The following is a 19,123-nucleotide window of genomic DNA, read 5'->3' as shown; positions in this document are numbered from 1 at the left end:
TATACATATACATATATATATACGGCTCTCACACTGAAGGAGAGCTAATGGGAGCTTAATCTAATGGCTGATTTCATCTTTTCTAAAATGTAACAAAAATGAATTACGTAAACCTAGGTCTTACAATTGGTCATGATTTAGCTATGTCATTCCTTTGGATCTCTATCTGTACCTTACCGTTAGAATATTTTCCAATTTGTCCCTTTTTGATTGCATACTTGCTAGATTATCTTCAACGCTGTTTTTCTTCCTCATTTTTGTCTTACCTACAGTGCGGTGTGGTTCAACATTGCTGATTAAGGCTCTTGAAGCGAACGGCAAATTGCACACTTTGTCAGAGTCTGACTTGTACGCCAACTTTGGTCGGTACGTCCTGTCGAATAAGGAAATGCCTGAAGATGAAATGGAGATGCTTTTGGACGTCATCAAACATACAAACACTCTCTTCAACTACACTCTACTCCAGGAGGACCCTTCTAAAACAACGATCTGTTACAAAATGCGGGGACAGGTCAGTAAATTACTACCTAAGACGTACCCATACGCCTAATATTATCACAACCCATTCATGCATTTTAGCAATGTCTATTACAAAAAAGACACTCCAAAAGACCAAAAATACAAAGCTAGTAAATTGAAACTGATTATCATTATCAACAACATTTTTCTTTACCAATATTGTAGTAAAGAACGTAGATAAAGGTTTCTTTGACCATTGCCAGTGTAAACTGTCAGTGTATAAATTTTGGTTGCTAAAAAGCTTTACTAACAAATAAATTTCCAATTGCATCCAGATTTTGCCGGTAGCAGATCTCCTCCAGAGGGCCTTGCCAAAGGTTAAGAACATATTTCTGTACCGGGACCTTTTGGGGACTGTGGACTCGTACGCCCATGTGATGGCCGGAGGTCGTTACTGGAAGTACTGGCTCCAAACGTCTCTCAAGCTAGATTCTTTTTACATTAACAATTTTAACGATTTGCTTGTCTCTCCCCTGCGGGACAAACCTGTTTTTGCGTCTATCACTGTCCCACATGGTATTGTGTGGTTCTCGGTATGTGCTTGGCTCTAGTTGATGCAAAAGGCTCACGAGCTAACAAAACAAGATCAAAACCATTTTTTCAATGTTATCTTGAGGTACGAGGAGCTGTGTAAGTACAAGGAGGAGATGGTCATAAAAGCCATGGATTGTCTCGGTATGAAATGTGTTGACGAAGATGCGAAGGTGAAGATACGGGAGGTGTTTGGAGTAAACAGTCAGGCTGGGCATTCTCTCGGCAGTAGGGGGGCAGGCGGGGGAGAATGCTGGGTTGGAGAATGGGAGGTGGGGATCATTTCAAAGATTCTAGATCATTGCAGCATGGGGATTTGCACACCCAATTTTGTACTCGATGGGACTCTTACTCAGATTTGATAACATACAAGTGCTAACTAGTCTTTTGCGGACGTTAGACACAGTATTAAGTCTATAATTTTACAAACATTGTATGTTTGTAGACTAATTAACGTGTCTAACAACATGTATTGAGATTAGTCTAACGGCCTTTAAACTAGAACAGAAATTAGATAGACAGGGAATCATTAAAATTATTGTTGTATTGAATGTGGAGGTGTATTTTAATACATGTAAGTTTAAATACTATAATTTGGAACTGCATTAGAATTTTCAAATTTACCTGCATTATGCATCTATATATAGAGCCTGACTGAGAAGTGTGATATAGGTAGCATATGGAAAATTTAATTAGCGTAAATAAAGATATTTAGCAAAAATCGAAAGCAGAAATTAATATAATTAAGGTATGTTATAACCTACATGTACTTTAACATTCTTGTATTAATTACTACCACATTACTACACATGTAAGATGATGTGATCTATATAATAAGATTACTAGAAAGCGAGAGGAAGTTGAAAGTACTTGTGTACTATAGCAATTTTATTTTTTATGAACATTGATGTACTTTGTCAATATGTGACCTGTCTTTAGCCCAGTGGGGCAAAATGTACAATAAAGGTCTTCATTCATTCTTATATAATAAACTGTGAATAGACTGGGCTACTAGGCTTCCATCATTGGAATGTGTTGATGATATTTGTGAAAATATTTAATTGGTCATTACTGGTGTTCTTGCTTATGGATATCATTAATTTAAATAGGTTTTTGGCAGATAGGTGATGGCTACCGATGGATGCCGATATTTCATTCAATTTTTTTTCTTTATTTATACTCTATGAAAAAAATCAAACGACCGTGCAGTGACAGAACAAGCTTTTAGGGAGGTGAAACCTACACCACTTTTTTCCTTCCATAATAAATCGTTCGCCACAAAAAAAAAATCATAACTTGTGGGAAAGAAATCTACTAAAGTAACAGGGACCAGAGGCCTTCATACATACCAAATTTAACTAGGAAGGCCGACATTTGCTTTGGAGCAAATACAGCGATGGCTTCACCACATTTTACGACATGGCAGGGAAAGAATGAGAAACACAAGGGAAAACAATGCTTTACATTGATATAACTATAGTATGAAGTAACATACAACTAAGACTACAACAGTTGGATAGCTATTCCCTACATTATTGGTTAGGATTGCATAATGCAAACTGTTGATTTTCAAGATAAAAAGAAGCGTTCATAGCCCGCATTCCAATGCTGGAGCAGGAAAGCTTAAAATACCTACCAAAACACTTGAATACAGACATACTGTCAGTATGGCATGGCTCTGTGCAGGTGTAAATGAAGTTAAGCCAGTTAAATCCCAACAGCCAATCAGCAAGGAGAATAGAGGAAAGCTGCATGCCTATTGGTTGATGCCTTGCATGCCATTGTGATGACTCATGCCCAAATGTGGTAAACACTGCACACTTACACAGTAATACATTAGCTATTACACAGCCAAAACACTTAAATAAAACCATTCTAAAAGCCTGTATCACAAAAATAAAAAAAACGCCTGGGGGTATTTGCCTACTGTACCTCCATACCAAATTTCAGGTCCTTAGGCCCCAAAATGAAGAAGCTGAATCCATTTAAAGAAATGGCAGGAGAAGAAGGAGGAGAAGAAGAAACATCAGCAAAAACAATATGGTTTCACCACTTTGTGGTGAACCCATAATAATAACAACCCATCCCTATGAAACCTCATGCTAGCCTCAAATAAACATTGGGAAACACATGATATATAGTAACGTTGATGCCCCACCTTATCCTCGGTGTATATGGTTAGATAATTACTAGTCAGATGCGATAGCCACTTCATAAATCATTGCGTTTGCTACGGACACTCGATGGTTCATTCGGTAATTATCGCAACTGACCAGAGATCATCTTATCATATACACCTAGTACCTCGAGGCAGGGCATTAACCCTTATTAATACCCCCCCCCATTCCATAAAGATAGCAATTATACATCTACTTTTCATGCATGTAACTAACGTGGTATCGCGCAGAACTGAAACGGATGTGGCCTCAGCGCTATCGTAAAATAGCCGTCAGTGGCTGGAGGAGGAGCGCCCTCTGGCGGCTTGAATGTGAAGGACTGCAGCAGGGTCGAGAAGAACAGGAACAGCTCCATCCTGGCCAGCTGCTCACCGAGACACACACGGCGGCCTGGGAATAAAGAATGACAAGAATTAAGACAAGCTACAAAGTGACTTTGTAATCATTGTTGTGGCTCAAGGTTAATAATCAACGTGAAATAAAGCCTGATAATTTACCTCCTGAAAAAGGCATAAAAGAGTCAGGCTTGTTGATGACGTTTCCTTCCACGTCCAGAAACCTTCCGGGGTCAAACCGGCCCGGATCATGCCAGTAGGCGGGGTCCATGTGGAGGGAGTACAGGTTAGGTAGGACCTGGATCAATGAGGAAACGTGAGGTATCTAGAAAGGCCAACATTTGCTTTGGAGCAAATGTAGCGGATGGCTTCACCACATTTAACGACATAACAGGGAATGAAGAGGAAACTCGAGGGAAAACAATTCTTTACATTGATTTAAGTATACTATTAGTATGAAGCTATCCCCTACATACCTTTTTTAAAGAACTTAACGAAAGCCATCTTACTTGAGTGCCTTTAGGGATGTCAAACCCCATAACCTTGACGTCTTGCGTGGTCGCGTGGGGATTTGAGAAGGGAAGAAGAGGACGGATCCTCATGACCTCCAGCAGACAGGCGTTCACGTAGGGCAGCTGGGAACGGTGGGACAGGGCGGGCAGACCCTCACCAACAACGGCATCAAGCTCCTGCTGCACCTGTTTGGGCATACATAACTAATTACTTTAAGACATCCAGTACAATTTGAAGCCAGTAAAGCAAAATATTAGGGCATATCATGTAATTTCAGGGCAGAAAAACAAGGAAAGATCAGTTAAATACATAACATTAACGGTGCATTAGAAGTATCAGAATAATTAAGAGTGGGTGAGGATACATCTTAATCACTAGGATGAATGGGAGTGTACAATGGTGCATCAGAGTCAGTAGGATGAATTAGAGTGCATCAGATTCAGTAGGATGAATAAGAGTGCCCAAGAGTGAATCAGAATTAGTAGGCTGAATAAGAGTGTACAATGGTTCATCAGAATCAGTAGGGTTATTGAGAGTGTACAATGGTGCATCAGAATCAGTAGGATGAATAGGAGTACACAATGGCGCATCAAAATCAGTAGGATTAAAGAGAGTGTACAATGGTTCATCTGAATCAGTAGAATCAACTATAATAAAAAAAGGTCGGTCAGAATCATTAGGATGGATGTATGAGAATCAGTCAGAAAAAATGATAGTGCAAATTGATACATATCTAAATACATGAAAGCATAAACGAGATGGCGATAGTCACGTTTCAGGGGTAGATAGGCGGTGAGTACCTTATGTTGGATGTCGGGGTTCACAGTCATAAAGAGCAAACTCCAGAGCAGGGTGATGGTGGTAGTGTCCATACCCGCTATGAAGAGGTTCTGAGTCATGTACAAGACGTTCTCCTCTGTCAGACCGTCCACCTTCTCCTGCAGTTCCAGCTCCAGCAGACAGAGGTCGAGGAAGTCTCGCGGATTCTCGCGATCCAGGGTCTCGCGATGTCGGGCTATCTCTTCCCATATCTGTCGATATATCTTTGAGTTTTGTTTTAACACTTCCTTATAGGTTCTGTTTACTGAGAAAAAGAGCATGCAAAGAGACATTTTATTAGATCATTTAACTTCAGGTATCTTGTAAAATGTAGTATCAAAACAATAGCATCAAAAAGGGCGATATGTTCTCTGGTCGAATAAATAAATAAACAAACAAACAAACAATCAAACAGTCTATAACCAAAAACGAAATGTTGTCATTTTGTCCGATTTGACAACCAATATTAGCTAAACTTGCCCAAGCGACGCCGATGGCCTATATAAGCTTGAAATCTGGAGAAAAACGACCGCATCTAAGCGAACTTGTCCAAATAGACCGCGACCAGCAAAATTTGTGAACATACATGGCCCGATTTCTGCTTTAATCTTTCTCAAGCATGAGGGAACGATAAATATCAAGAGATAAAGAAACTTAAGATAAAATCTTAATAAAACCAGGCTAAAATCGAGAAGACGTAAAGGCAGCCTTTGCACCTAAAGTAACATCGTGCCGGCTTCTTATTGAAACAGTTCGTGGCACAGACTATTATTTCGATAAAGGAAATTGAAAATATAAAATATATTGTTAACATCTAATGATTATTAAGCTGTTTAAAATCCTATACTTGGTGTTTAGACCTTGAGGTAGCCCGCCACAAAAATTTTCAATTTAGTATTTCTTTTGGCAGATCGTGTTTCTGTTTGACCAAAACAAACATTTCTGGCCTATGACCATCAAACAGCATCAGACAACAGGAAAACAGACCAAAGTTTGGAGCTTTACCGGCAGCTCAATCTTCTTAATCTTTAGGCCTGCGAGTAATAGTGGCTTTTGCCCCTAACACGCACTCGTGATGAGCAAAGGTCCTTGATTACGTTTCAAACTGGTGGCCGTATTTAAAAAAAAAAGTCTGCGAATGACGTAACGGTTGGGGTGACGTAGTGAGTGACCGAAATCATAATTTTTCAAACGATCTTTTCACCAGTAAGATGTAAAAAAGTTTACCAAAAGACTTCACTCAGAAGGTTGTCAAGTTGACAACCTTTTGGGTGAGAACTATTTTGGTGAACATTTTGCAACTTAATGGCGCATGGCATAGTGTAGGGTTTAAACAATGTTTTTGAAAAAAAAAATTACACATGGCCTTGTTACTGGCTGCGTCTTTGGTACTTCATTCATTCTGCTGGTGGCTTAGAATTTCCCTGGAACAAGAGATCAAAGTTGATCCACATTGAGAAAACCAGCAATGGTTTGTACATCACTGTCGCAAAATATATTTGAAGCTGATCGATATTCATGACCGAAAACTTTAAAGGGTAAGACATTTAATCATTTTCGCCTGTTTTCACACGTTCCAATGCAGAAGACTTACTGTAGGGTCTCCATTCTATTTTACAAGGTAAATGAATTTCACTCACTTTTAGGAATGAACCTTAACAAAGGGAAGACGCTGATGATTTGTCCCGCTCCAAGTTCGTCGATGACGCCCACTACCGCCTCTGCGAGCTCGCGGAACTCTTCATCCTCGTAGTCGTAACGCTTCCCGAACACCATGAAGCAGCTGACGTTTGCCACAGCCACGCAAAGATCGTTTGATACGTCAAATGGCCTTTCCTCATATTCTGTCATCTGAAGTTTGGGCATAGACATTTTTGTCAATTGATTGATTAAGAATGTAAAGCACCACACAGCGCAAAACCGACTATAGACAAGCTTTATTAATTTCTCTGAATTCCAGTTCAAAAAACAGAGGGAAGGACAGAGAGAAAGAGACTGAGACTGACTGTACCCTCTTGCGCAGAGAGTTTGCTTCCTCTCGGATGTTCTCCTGGATGCTGCCGGTTCCAACCTTCATGCCGAGGTGCTTTAAGGCGGCGAGAGCAAACCTCTTTCTCTGTTTAAACTCAGTCCCCCATCGTGCAGAAGCAATGTCTGGAGATTAAAAAAGGAACACTATTCCCATCTATACTGTAAGGTACACTCTGCATGAGATTTGATGATGACTATCGTACATCAAAATCAAAAACAATGTAGATTTCCGTGCATTATTTTATGTTTATAGTATAAAATGCACACTTGGCTCGAGTTAAACTAGGAGAGGCGGCACGTCCAAAAGGCTACAGAAAGACCACAAAGTGAGCCCAGACGTCTACAAATTTCACTGAAGAGATAACAGTTATCTAGTTCTAATGTCTATTAAAAAAATATATCGATCTAGTATCCCATCTATGCATAAAAGTATTGACAATCTTTAAATTCACATTTTTGGTGTTCAAATCCAGCATTAGAATTTGGGTAAGGGCTTCAGGTTTGAAATGAAGGTTCACGTGTTTTAGAGTGCTTATTTATGAATGTTTTGATCGACTGTAATGTATCAATGTAATGATTGAACGTATGCTGCCTTCATCATCGATAGCGCAAGTCGCTTTTAGAGCTGAGAAATGAATAGAAAGGTTGAAAATCGCGAGAAAAATCGACACAGAAACGAGCCATTTACGGGCCGACTCGACTTTGACCGACGAAATCAAACCCTCTAAGTACGTAGAGTGGATGTAAAGTTTACATATTACACATTACAAGGTGACTGAATCGTGCGCTAGCTTGGTTGCATCATCTTAGTAAGTCTGTTTAAAACTCCAGTTTAAAGATTTAAATAAACATATATTTCTCTTTCTCTCACACTTCTCTTAAATTACTTTGTCTGTCTCTCTATGTTTGCAGTCATTGCTGCATCTTAATCCATATTCCAGCTTACAAGAAAGTTAAAATATATTTTTTGTTAATTCTTACCCTAAAAAATCAGCCTCAATAAGCACATTGAATGGCTTATTACGTATACAATATTTATGCATTTTCTAATGCAATGTGGTGGGATGGAAGTAAGGTTCGATCAAAATTCGTTCAATCAATGGACGGACTGTGGTGTGGCCTTTCTGCTATTCCTACAGTCCTTTTGTGGTCTCATATGCTTTAATCGCTAAAAATTGTGCCTAGAGGACAATACAGTGATCTATATCAGGCACAGAATTCTCTTGGAGGATCGTTTATTATACAGTCGTGACGGTATCCACCTGAGACATGACGAAGGTGTCAGGTAAATGGCGTCTCGAGCGCACCATAAGAACCTCGGACCACACGAGACAGCGCCAAAACGAGCTAGGAAAACACAGCGTATGCAAAACATCTAGTTGAACCGTTACATGTTGCCCTGCCATCAACACTAACTCTTCAGGAAAACGCCACGAAACCCAACCAACCGGAACCCAAGGAACCCAGCACGACCACCAAGCCGTCAGCCGTCAGAGTCTCCTGGACAGGCCAAGTTATCCAGCCATAGACTATCACATCCTTAATAAAGTCAATGATAAAAACAACATCTATATCCTTACCACGCCTTTACCAATTTCATCATACCCTTCACACATCGTTTTAGACATAGTTATAGTTCCGTAAATAATTTCATCAGGTTGGAAGATACTTGGGGTATAGAATTTTCTTCTTACACAACCAGTAAGGTTCTCAACTGCTTACGTTTCGATGTCTACCAGACACCTTCCTCAGAGCTTCTGACTGGAGTTCTTCAACTCGCCGCTATTGAACGCCAAAGTAGGTGCAAAAGCTGTGATCAAGTGTATATTGGAGAAACTGGCAGGACCTTTGGCAAAAGACTGGAAGAACACAGAAAAGAGGCAGACAACAGCGAAACCGTAAGATATACACACTCCCAGAAACAACAAGCACAAAAAGAAGAGAAGAAATCGGCAGTCACAGACCATGTTGCCAGAAACAATTGTGTGATAGACTGGGAGGGAGCCAGGGTCATAGATAGAAAGGACAACAGAAGAATCCGTTGGATTAAAGAAGCAGTCTGGATAAGGAAGTCTACCCAAGTGATGAACCGGGACGAGACTGCCACGTACATGTTTTTTTTTTATTCAGCATACAGCAAACAAAATAAGGGTACAGGACAAAGTGACGACGGGCTCAAGTTGGGTAACTTATGTTAGCGCCGCCACTTAAATGAATAAAACTAATACTATAAAACAATGCAAAACACTAACCAAGAATACATGTAAAAGAACAGCACAAACAATCGAATTGATGCACATTAAATGAAGCGAGAGTCCACATTCCCCACCCAAAAGATGTAAAGGACACAAATAGAATTAAAAACGTTTTGTTGCTAAAATGTAATTTTGGGCGGTTGAAAAGAATAAACCGGGGAACCGTTCAAAAGTAAATGTTGTCTCGCTCTATCTGAAAGAGTATGTAAGTTAACAGACTGTCCTAAGATCCCAGAAAGTTTGCTGAGGAGTTCTGAACGGTAGAAGTTATGTAAAGGGCAGTGTAATAGGTAATGAGTAACTGTTTCGTATTGACACCCGTACATGTTTTAAAAAGTCAATAATGAAACATTAACGCATGACTTTGACGGGATGATTAAAGTCTAAAAGTTTAAACAACCAGCCGTCTGGTGCCCGGTCATCAAGGTCAAGGGGTCAGTAATAGAGTTGGTTTTAACAGGAGATCACGTACTGAAGATTGACTTTGAACTTATATTAGATTTTTAAGCACGTGAGGTCGGTTTTAAGCACATAGACATTGGCGGAGAGAAAACATACTGGCGGTCACACGTTTTTTCACAAATGAGCCCATTACATTTTTCACATTTTAAAAAGTGAGTTTTCTTGGCCATTCACGGAAAATGTGAAAAAAAAGTGACGCAAAATTCTAAAATTCTTGCACATAAAGGTGTCGCGCTCCAGGAATGTTATTCTATGTGATTTCCTGTCTACTTATGTGATAAAATTTGATGCTGTTGAACCGCAATGTTTTCACATTTTGTCACATTTATCAGCATTTTATGGCAAATTCACATACTTTTCACATTTATAAACCTAGTAGCGAAATGCTGCACGTCCAAAAGGCTAGAAAAGACAGTTGAGTAAGCCCTAGCCTGACTAAATCGCGCTCCTGGCGGCCGCCGCCCTAGGTTGCCGCCCCCCAAAAGCTTGATGTCAAGCACGCGTAAAGCTGGCGGTGTGTCGACGGCCCTGGTCTGCCATATATGGTTAATGAGATGCAAACGTCACGAACGGCCCTCAGACGGTGCGGCACCCAACAGAGATGGTTGCTATGGGCCTGTCGGTCGCTAACCAGTGATGGACGTCGGCGCGCCTTTCATGTCCCAAAATTGAAGTTTGGCCGAGGAAGGCGCGGCCACCCGCTCGCGAGTCGAATCTGTTTCTATTTCCCAAAGTTTCTGGAACTTCCTCGTGGGAAATGGGAGTCACACCGAGAGAAAAGAATCTCATCCACGGATTTGTATTTACGTCACGATTTTCACTCGGCTATGTCCACATTTCGCATCTCTGATTAGTTGTAGCGTCCGCTTCCGGCAGCGCCGGCGGTATTGAAGATTGACCGAGCCGACGCGCGTGTAAACAACTTTTCTTTCTTCGATATAAGCGCTAAAATGCTATTTTCCACAACCACACATCGATATTCTAGTGAAGAAATGCATAGTTTCAAGAATCAGTCGGGAAATTATTGCGGATTTTTAGCGTTTTTTGCGTCATTTTGTCGTCGCTGAACCCGGAAGTGTGGACCTCGCCCTCGGCGTGAGTTTTCTTTTACCCACAAAGTAATTAATGTCTAGCGTATTTTACCCTGCGTTTTACCGATCAAAACAATAAACAACTCCCGCTTAGGAGAACCCAGTAACATTTTAGATTCCAGCAATTAAGTATCGATAATTGTAAAGGAGTCAACATCGTCAACAAAGCACAAGAATGTCGTCAACCCGCCGTTTTCGTTTGCTCTGCACTGTTTCACGATCTCGGTCTTCTCATAGCCGGTAGGAAGACACGCAAACACGTCGTTTCTCTGTTTAACGAAAAATTTTATCGCATTTTCCTGAAGCGGCTCTAGGGGCCAGGGACTCCCAAAGTCCACACACACTGACTCCAGAATGCACAGAAACTCGGTTTCGGGCTAGTCGCAGCCATTTTTCTGAGAAATTCCCACCCGCAGTCGATCAAATTTTTCGTCCCCGCCCGGTACTCCGCCCTTCTCCGGCTGCCTGGCGCCGTACCACGTGATGGCCCGGTCGGTTCCCACATTAATTCCTAATACTGGCTTCCTATTGGTGACTCCAGGAAAGGGAACGGGCCGCCCGACTTACAGCTATTCTGCCACAAGCTCTTGGGGTGGGGGTCATTAACGTCCAGCCGAGAGCTTGTATACACAGGCTAAGTAAGCCCAGACGTCTACACAATTTCCCGGAGTCATATCAGTTTTAGAGCTGACGGCTGATCAAAAAGAACATGATCTCGATCCAGTTCCGGCTCACTAAAGACCTAATCTTCCACTGAAGTCTTTTACGCCTGAGTCTTAACAAATGCCCCATTGACTGATCAACTGAGAAAGAGCAACAGGATCTGGGGAGAGTTATGGAAATAATTTCCAAGTAAAAGCTCTTTGAAACGCAGAGGGCCAATATCTCTCCAAAAGAAGCCTTACTACATGTGGTGTACAGTCAGATTAACTGTCTGGTGACTAAAAGCAGCCCTCAAATTAAAGGAAATGAATAAAAAAACGTTTTAAATATCCACTTCCCTCCACTATCCCCATGTATAGTACCCTGCCAGGCACAGTTGTGACGGCTCCCACCGTTACGTCAACCTTAGCCAGGCTGGAGACCTGCCCGCTCTAGCCTGGAAACTTATCCCCCATACAGATAGTTATTGTGGAGGTTTACTAATATAATAACATAATCCTTCGCCTTTTTAAAACTATCTAAGCATACAAACAGTTAAGTGCGTAAAAAAAAACATTTCGAATCTGTGGTTTTAAAAAATTTAGAAAAGGTAATTTTCAAACTTACCCTTCCCAAAGTCGAAAATTATATCAAACATGTAGTTTTCCGCCCTCGAGGCGAACAGCTCGGACCTGTCCACGAGCGCGTCCTTGACGGCAGCGTAGCCGTTCAGAACCACCACATCTTCCATCCCCATCCTGACGGTGAAGACGTCCCCGTACTGCCGCCTCCACGCCGTCAGCTTTAGAGGAGGCTTCCGGCCCAACGCGAGGAGGTGCCCGAGAACAGGCACACGTCCTGCCGGGTAGGGAGGCAGGTTTAGTCGACGTTTTAGGAGGAAACGAGCCAGGAGAAAGGCCGTGCAGAAGACAAGACACGTCTGCAGAGTCAGACCGGAGATCTGCAGTATCTCCTGCACAGACCCAGGTATCCAGATGTCGAATACCACAGCCATTTTAGAAACTATATTAAGGAAGGATGCCAAGACTCTCGTCAAGGACAGAGCATAGTGGAGGAGGCTTGCTGCCCAATGTGCTATGCACGAGAGGAACTAAGTCTAAGTAAGTAAGTCTAATTAAATAACACTAACCCGTGGCTTTCACGGGGTGATCAAAGTCTAAAACTTCAAACAAACCAGCAGTTCAATGTGAAGTCTTTACCCCGATCATCAGGGGAGGACCAGTAACTGAGTCGGATGGTTTGGGAGGGCTGGGACCGAGGGTGATGAGGAATACACCGTGTTGTATTTTATTCATGTCATACCCACCCAATAAAACACGCCTTTCAGCTAAAAACTAGGTGTCCCTAAACCCAACAAATGCAGAAACATCAATTCCAACGTCCGAATTTTGTATTCGAATTTCGAAAGCGGTGCATGCGGTTAGGGCGAAACGCGTTTGAATCGTTCTATGGAACATTTGGAAGCCCGGGCCGTACGCGTTAAGAACCGGGCCGTACCGCTAGTTATCACACGGGCCGGAACACCCGTATCGAACGTAATCGCGGCCCAGGTATGACAAAAATATATCCATACGCCATCGGCGTGCTGTGAAACCCTAACATGGCCCGGAAGCTCCTCCAGATGTACTCTCCAAGCTCTTGGTCATGTGTGACGTAAACGTCAGCGGAAATGGCGTCACAGACGATGGTCATGAGGAAGTTCATCAGGAGGATGAAGATGCAGATCATGAAGGAAGAGAAGAAGATCGGCCCGGTGAGAGGGTTGGAATCCAACATGTCTTGGGCGAGGAACCTAGAACCATAACCTACAGGGATTCATTGCAAGACAATGCCTTTCATGGAACCACCTGCTTAGGCGTTATAAAATGTGTTTCGTTATCAAATGATCATTACATACGTCTTAGTGAAACTAACCTGCCAAGCATCATCTCGAAGAGTGCAAACGTTGTGTGGTACAGGTCTGCGTAAGACTCTATGTGGACTGCAAGCAAAATCCTTCCTTTAAAACCCGAGGAAGCCGACTTTTAATATCGTATGTAATGTTATAAATGTTAATCAGGAATCTTTGGAGACTGGAAGAAAGTCTCCATAAGAACAGAATAAAGACTGATGCGAGAATAAGCTAGGGGGGATCTACTGCATTTTGTCGGTCTCGTAACACCATGAAGATATTAATTTACTTAGCCTCCTCATCCCTTGCGACAAGACATATTAAGGGCCGCGACTTCTTCCATATGGGTCTGTCCTCGGTCAACTTTCTTGCTGATCGCCAGAATAACCTTAGACGCCAGGTCACCCGACGCAGTTCTTCTCCGAGTAGTTTTAGGTCTACCTCTTTTCCTTTTACCATCGCGTCTCCAATTTAAGGCCTTTTTTTGTGAACTCTATTGTCATCCATATTTATAACATGGCTAAGCTATTTTCATCCTCTGTTGGAAAGTCGTCTAGGGGTGGTTTTCCTATAGAGTTCCAAATACATTAGTAGTGAAGGTAAATTTTAGCTGATTTTGGTCTTTGCTAGAAAAGCTACTTTTAGAAAATACAAACATCATTTTTTGACGTTGAAACTGGAATAGAATGTTGTAAAAATAGAGTTCTCAAAAATTCTTATCTGACAGTAAATGGAGTTTTACACACCGAAGTCTTTTATTAAGCCGACGTTTCGGTGACCGCCTGTCACCTTCTTCGGGGCAATTTTGAGTGGTTCACATTGCACTGCAGCACAGGTGTCGCTGCTATAGATGCTTTCCCAAATGTACAATATCAACACGTCTACACAATGTGCTTAATTACAGGGAAATGTATCTACAATGCGGTCTATAGCAGGGACACCTGTGCTGCTGTGCAATGTGAACCAGTCATAATTGCCCTGAGGAAGGTGACAGACGGTCACCAAAACGTCGGCTGAATAGAAGACTTGGTTGTGTAACAAGAGTCCCTTTACTCAGTGACTTACCAACCTAATAAAACTATTCACAGTATATGTTTTATTTCATTATGATATAGTGGTCAACTATCATTTACCAATTTTGTACGTGTGGTGCCGCGTATGATTTTTGAGACATTATTAAGGAAATTTCGTGAATGGCTTCGTCAGGTTGCTAAGACACTGAGTGAAGAGACTCTTGCTACACAACCGAGTCTGTCACCTTCCTGTCTGTCACCTTATGAAGAAAATCGTCACGTATTCACCTCATCTAGCCAGTTTTAGTATTTTGTCTTTTTTCTTATCTTCCTTCTCCTTGTCTTTATTGAAATTGCACCAAGACAATACAAATGCTGGCACTAGGCAGCTACCACATATACCATGTATGTCATAACGGGCAAACACAAAATAAATACAATCAAATAACGATAAATAGCACCAGATATATCGAATACAAAATAGATATTTTGTCGAGAACCAAAGACGTGGGAGGGGGGTCTTGGGCGTCTTTACTGAATGTGTATACTGCAGAGTTGGAGCATGCGCACATTTTGTAAAAACCACGTGATTACATTGAGAGTTCTCTCCACGAGTGAATAGATTTGTTTGATGTTTCCCAGATTACTTCTTTTTCCACGAAAATAAGTCTGGCTCTTGCAGAAAAACAAAATGCTATTGCATCACCTCATACCACGTCATTCTTCCAAATAAGGGTGAAGGTAACCATACTTAGTCAGACCAATGAAGGTTTTATTTGCTATATTCATTAATTTTGTTTTACAGTTATACACTGCGCAACAATACAGTGTGCACATTACGGTCGAAATGAAAAGGCAGGGAAAGGCTGTCCGGCCGCCTGTCTCCGGTCCCAACAGCCGCCAAACCAACGGGCTGTCGTCCCAACCCCATCCCGTCCAGCAGAGTGGTTCACGCGGGCGTGTCCGCCACGGCAACGGCGCGTCTGATCATGACAAGCAGCGGGAAGACCAGGACACGTCTTCACACACGTACGAAGACGTCGATGGGTTGGAACGTCACGCAACGTCTGCAGGTAAAGAACTGGCCTTTTACAGTGAATATTTAATAGAATCAGGAAAAAAGAATTTATGTAGAAAGAGTATATGATCACTAACTAACTGACTATTGCATACTTTGCTGTGAGCGTATATTCAATGACAACAAGAATCCCTTTAATCTTTGCTGTACGCCCCGCATGTAAAATCCATCAGCAGGATACGCGAACGTTCCCGGTAGGCATTTGGTGCGATGGATTTTTTCAGCTTCTGATATCAGCTCTGCAAAAATATAGTCATTATTATTAGGTTGGAAGTCTATCTTTTTTCTTACGTGCCCGAAAAATGAGGGTATTATCGTGGATGTATGTGCGTGTGTATTTGTGGTCTATAACTTAAGAAGGCCTGGATGGATTGTGATGATATCTGCTGATTGTCCTTCGGTAAGGATTTTATTTTTTTTCCTCCTATATTATATTTCTTTTATTTCCAACGGAAACCTGCCTACCAAAAATCACTGAATCATGCCTTCAAGAGTTGTGCGGCCTAGTATCCAACACTATATATAACAAGGCGATTTTATAGTCGTCAAGACAAAGGCAATTACTTCACCTTTAGGCGAAGACAAACACCCTATCTTCCTTTACGAATTTGTTTCTTTATTTCTCTCAGGTGCCACACCCATGCGGCAGCCTGAGCCTTGTTGGCGACCAAGTGCTGACGCCGCTGCAGCAATGCTGAACCCTATGTACGCCTCCAATGCAGGTAAATCGTCTTCAGAGGTTATCATTTCCTTATCAAATTTTTACTAGTGTTGATTTTCCGCAGATGAACTTTCTTCACTTGTCCCAGGCACCACACCCATGCTGCAGCCTCAGTCAAAGCGATCACGTGGGGACAACGCTGCCAAAATACCGAACCCTATGTACGCCTCCAATGCAGGTAAATTGATTACAGTCTTTATTTCATTTTTCTACCTTCTATTTAACGCCTCAAATTATCTACGGATGGTTGCACTTAAATTTATTTTGTTTTCTTTTTATTCTTTAGGCGCCACACGTATGCGGCAGCCTCTGTCATATTTGCAATCACTTGCGAACGCCGCTTCGAAAATGTTCAACCTTATGTACGCCTTTAGCTCAGGTAAATCGTTTATAGTCCCTATCTTGTTCGTTTTGTATGTTCAAGGCCCAATATTTTTCACAAATGACTTTATTACTTTGTTTTTTTCCGCTCAGCAGACCCACCCATGGACCAACCCAAGACTGATAACCAGGCACGTGCGAACGACGCTGAAAACACACCCGAAGTCACGTACGCCACCATACCAGGTAAAACGTTTTAAGTTTCTTCCATTTCTTGTATCCCGTTTTTGTTATTGCTTGGTGATTGCGACCTCACTAAAGCTGAGTGATTTTTTTAAGAAGTTACCGTGATTGACCTGTGATACATTTCGCATACTTGGGCAGGTTATTGTTGAAAACGATATTTGTTAAGATATTTTCACAGTAATGTACCAAAAACTTTTTTTTTTCTTCCAGACGACCCACCCATGGACCAGCCCCAGACTGATAACCCGTCACGTGCGAACGGAGATGAAAACACACCTGGCGCCGAGAACGTTCTCCATTACCAGGTAAAATGTTTTCAGTTTTTTCTCTATTCTTGCATCATGTTTTTTTTTTTCATTTCAATAAATTGACTAATAATTCATTACATCTTTGTTTCGCCCAGTCGACCCACCCATGGACCAGCCCCAGTCTAATTACCAGGCACGTGCGAACAACATCGAAAACACACCCGACGACACGCAGGCCACCATATCAGGTAAAACGTATTAAATTTGCATAATTAATAAGGAAATAATTTCGTATCATTACTTTTTATAGTTAAGCACATGTACAGTAATGTAAGAAAATTTGAATACTGGTAATTTTCATTAATTGTCCAAAACCTTGCTTCATTTGTTTCGGCCCGCTACCTTTGACACAGACACGTGGTAATCCATTCGCCTTGACGGCACACGGGTGCCAGACGCTTGTTTTGGTTCTCCTTTCACCCACCACCACCCCTTCGTCCACCTATTGTTTATTGTGTTGTTTTTGCAAGACCATATAGACTATTACTTTGCTGGGTGTTTGTTTCGGAAAAGTCACCTATTAAAAACTTTTCCAATTTTTATGGCCAAACTGTGTTAGATTCTGTTCTATGCTTCCTAGTTTTGGATGACAATTTGTTGCAGGTGGAACATTAACAGGCATCAATTATGCAAATGCGGAACTGATTTGCACTATTTTCCCTACTGGTAAATTTTGGGTATTTCATACTCGTGACTTGTTTATTTGTGTTCAAACTGAGCATCACTATGCGCAAATTTGGACGTTAACAATAACCCGAGCGAAGTATGTTTTTTCCTACCAGGTGGGGCGAGCGGCCGCCGTGGTGTCTGTAGCTTCCTCCGCGCCCACTGCAGCTGGCTGGCCGCCGGCATCGCCGTGCTACTGAGCTTGTGCGCCGTGGGACTCGCCCCTCTGACGTTCAGCAACAAACAGGTAACATTCTACTACCGCAAATCTGGGTGATCAGCTGTTTTCTTATTTTCTTTCTGTTTTCAGGAGGGTAAAGAAATACATTTGTACTTTTCTTTCAGTTTTTTGTAAGTTGGCTTCTTCAGTCCGGTATTCTGACGTGCAAAAATTCGTTTGTAGGAAATATCGCAATTGTCTAAAACTGTGAAACGCGACTTGCGTCAACTGGCTATCATTGTTGACGCCTTAAAATGCGATCAAGACAACAAGCACCAACTGGTTACCACTGTCGACGCCTTGAAGCGCGACCAAGACGGTATGTCCACCACTGTTGATGCCTTGAAGCGCAACCAAGACGACATGTCCACCACTGTTGACGACTTAAAACGCGATCTGGACAACGAGCGAAACGGAATGGCCACTTTGCAACAGCGTCTTCACGTGATTGAGAAGATTTTACGTAATTATGAATTTGCGTTTTAATCTGTTATGTTTGATCTTTATCATGTTCAATTTGCCAACAGCTGCTAACATCACTAGTTTACAAGCATGTTATATGTGATACCATTACACCGCGTGTGGGAGGGGGTTGCTTTTATAAAATACAGCGTTTAACTGTGTCATATAGGATATTTGGTATTGAATACAGCCCTGAGAGTATATTAATTGCTGATAAAGGGTATATTGGGTGTATGTCATGATTTTCAACATGACCTATCCTTGCCTGTTGCTGATACAAAACTTGTTTTTCAGTATCTTGTCCCGAAGGTTACACAATGTGGCGTGGGACCTGCCACAAGGCCTTCGACACACGCAAGACCTTCAGCAACGCGACCGCAGCCTGTCGTGCAGACGGCGGCACCCTTGCCATGCCCCGAGACGCCGAGACCAACGCCTTCCTCATCTCCCTGTACAGGTCTGTGAGGGCCAAAAGGCACTTCTGGTTCGGCCTGCATGATCAGCGTGAAGAGGGAAAGTTTGAGTGGGTGGACGGTTCTGCACTTGGGCCGTACAGCTCATGGGGTCCGGGAGAACCGGACAGTCGTTTGGGCCAAGATTGCGTCCTTTACGCCACATCCCCTAAAGCATACACAGACAAGTGGAACGACTTTGAATGCCACGATCCGTATCGCTTCATATGCCAGGCTGCTCCAGGTACTTATTGTATCATAACTATTTCCTGCCTGAAACCCTTCTATCTAGTTTTTGCCACCATTAGTTATCCCTACCTAGACCGGGGGGGGGGAGGGGGTAACGTAA

The 19,123-nt window shown here is 42.1% G+C and overlaps 2 protein-coding genes and 1 pseudogene across 2 annotated transcripts in view; 2 read left to right on the top strand and 1 right to left on the bottom strand.

Moving 5' to 3' along the window:
* The window catches only part of LOC109464322, a 6,494-nt pseudogene extending 5,045 nt beyond the window's left edge, over window positions 1-1,449 (top strand).
* Window positions 1-19,123, top strand: part of LOC109464302 — a 69,036-nt gene that overhangs the window by 43,135 nt on the left and 6,778 nt on the right. The window contains exon 13 of the mRNA XM_019761255.1: window positions 18,617-19,114. Within this exon, the coding sequence (XP_019616814.1) occupies window positions 18,617-19,114 (498 nt within the window). The remainder of the gene's footprint in view (window positions 1-18,616; window positions 19,115-19,123) is intronic.
* On the bottom strand, window positions 3,439-12,390 carry LOC109464317 (cytochrome P450 2U1-like). The gene is made up of 7 exons (XM_019761270.1): window positions 12,003-12,390; window positions 6,906-7,048; window positions 6,535-6,745; window positions 4,876-5,159; window positions 4,072-4,260; window positions 3,725-3,860; window positions 3,439-3,617 (listed from the first exon to the last, which is right to left on the bottom strand). Exons 1-7 carry the CDS (start codon window positions 12,388-12,390, stop codon window positions 3,439-3,441), a joined length of 1,530 nt encoding a protein of 509 aa, XP_019616829.1.

Source organism: Branchiostoma belcheri, unplaced genomic scaffold (assembly GCF_001625305.1).
Source record: "Branchiostoma belcheri isolate BF01 breed outbred unplaced genomic scaffold, Haploidv18h27 scaffold136, whole genome shotgun sequence".
Lineage (NCBI taxonomy): Eukaryota > Metazoa > Chordata > Leptocardii > Amphioxiformes > Branchiostomatidae > Branchiostoma > Branchiostoma belcheri.
Note: the sequence above shows the minus strand (reverse complement) of the source record. Positions and strands in the feature narration are given on the sequence as shown.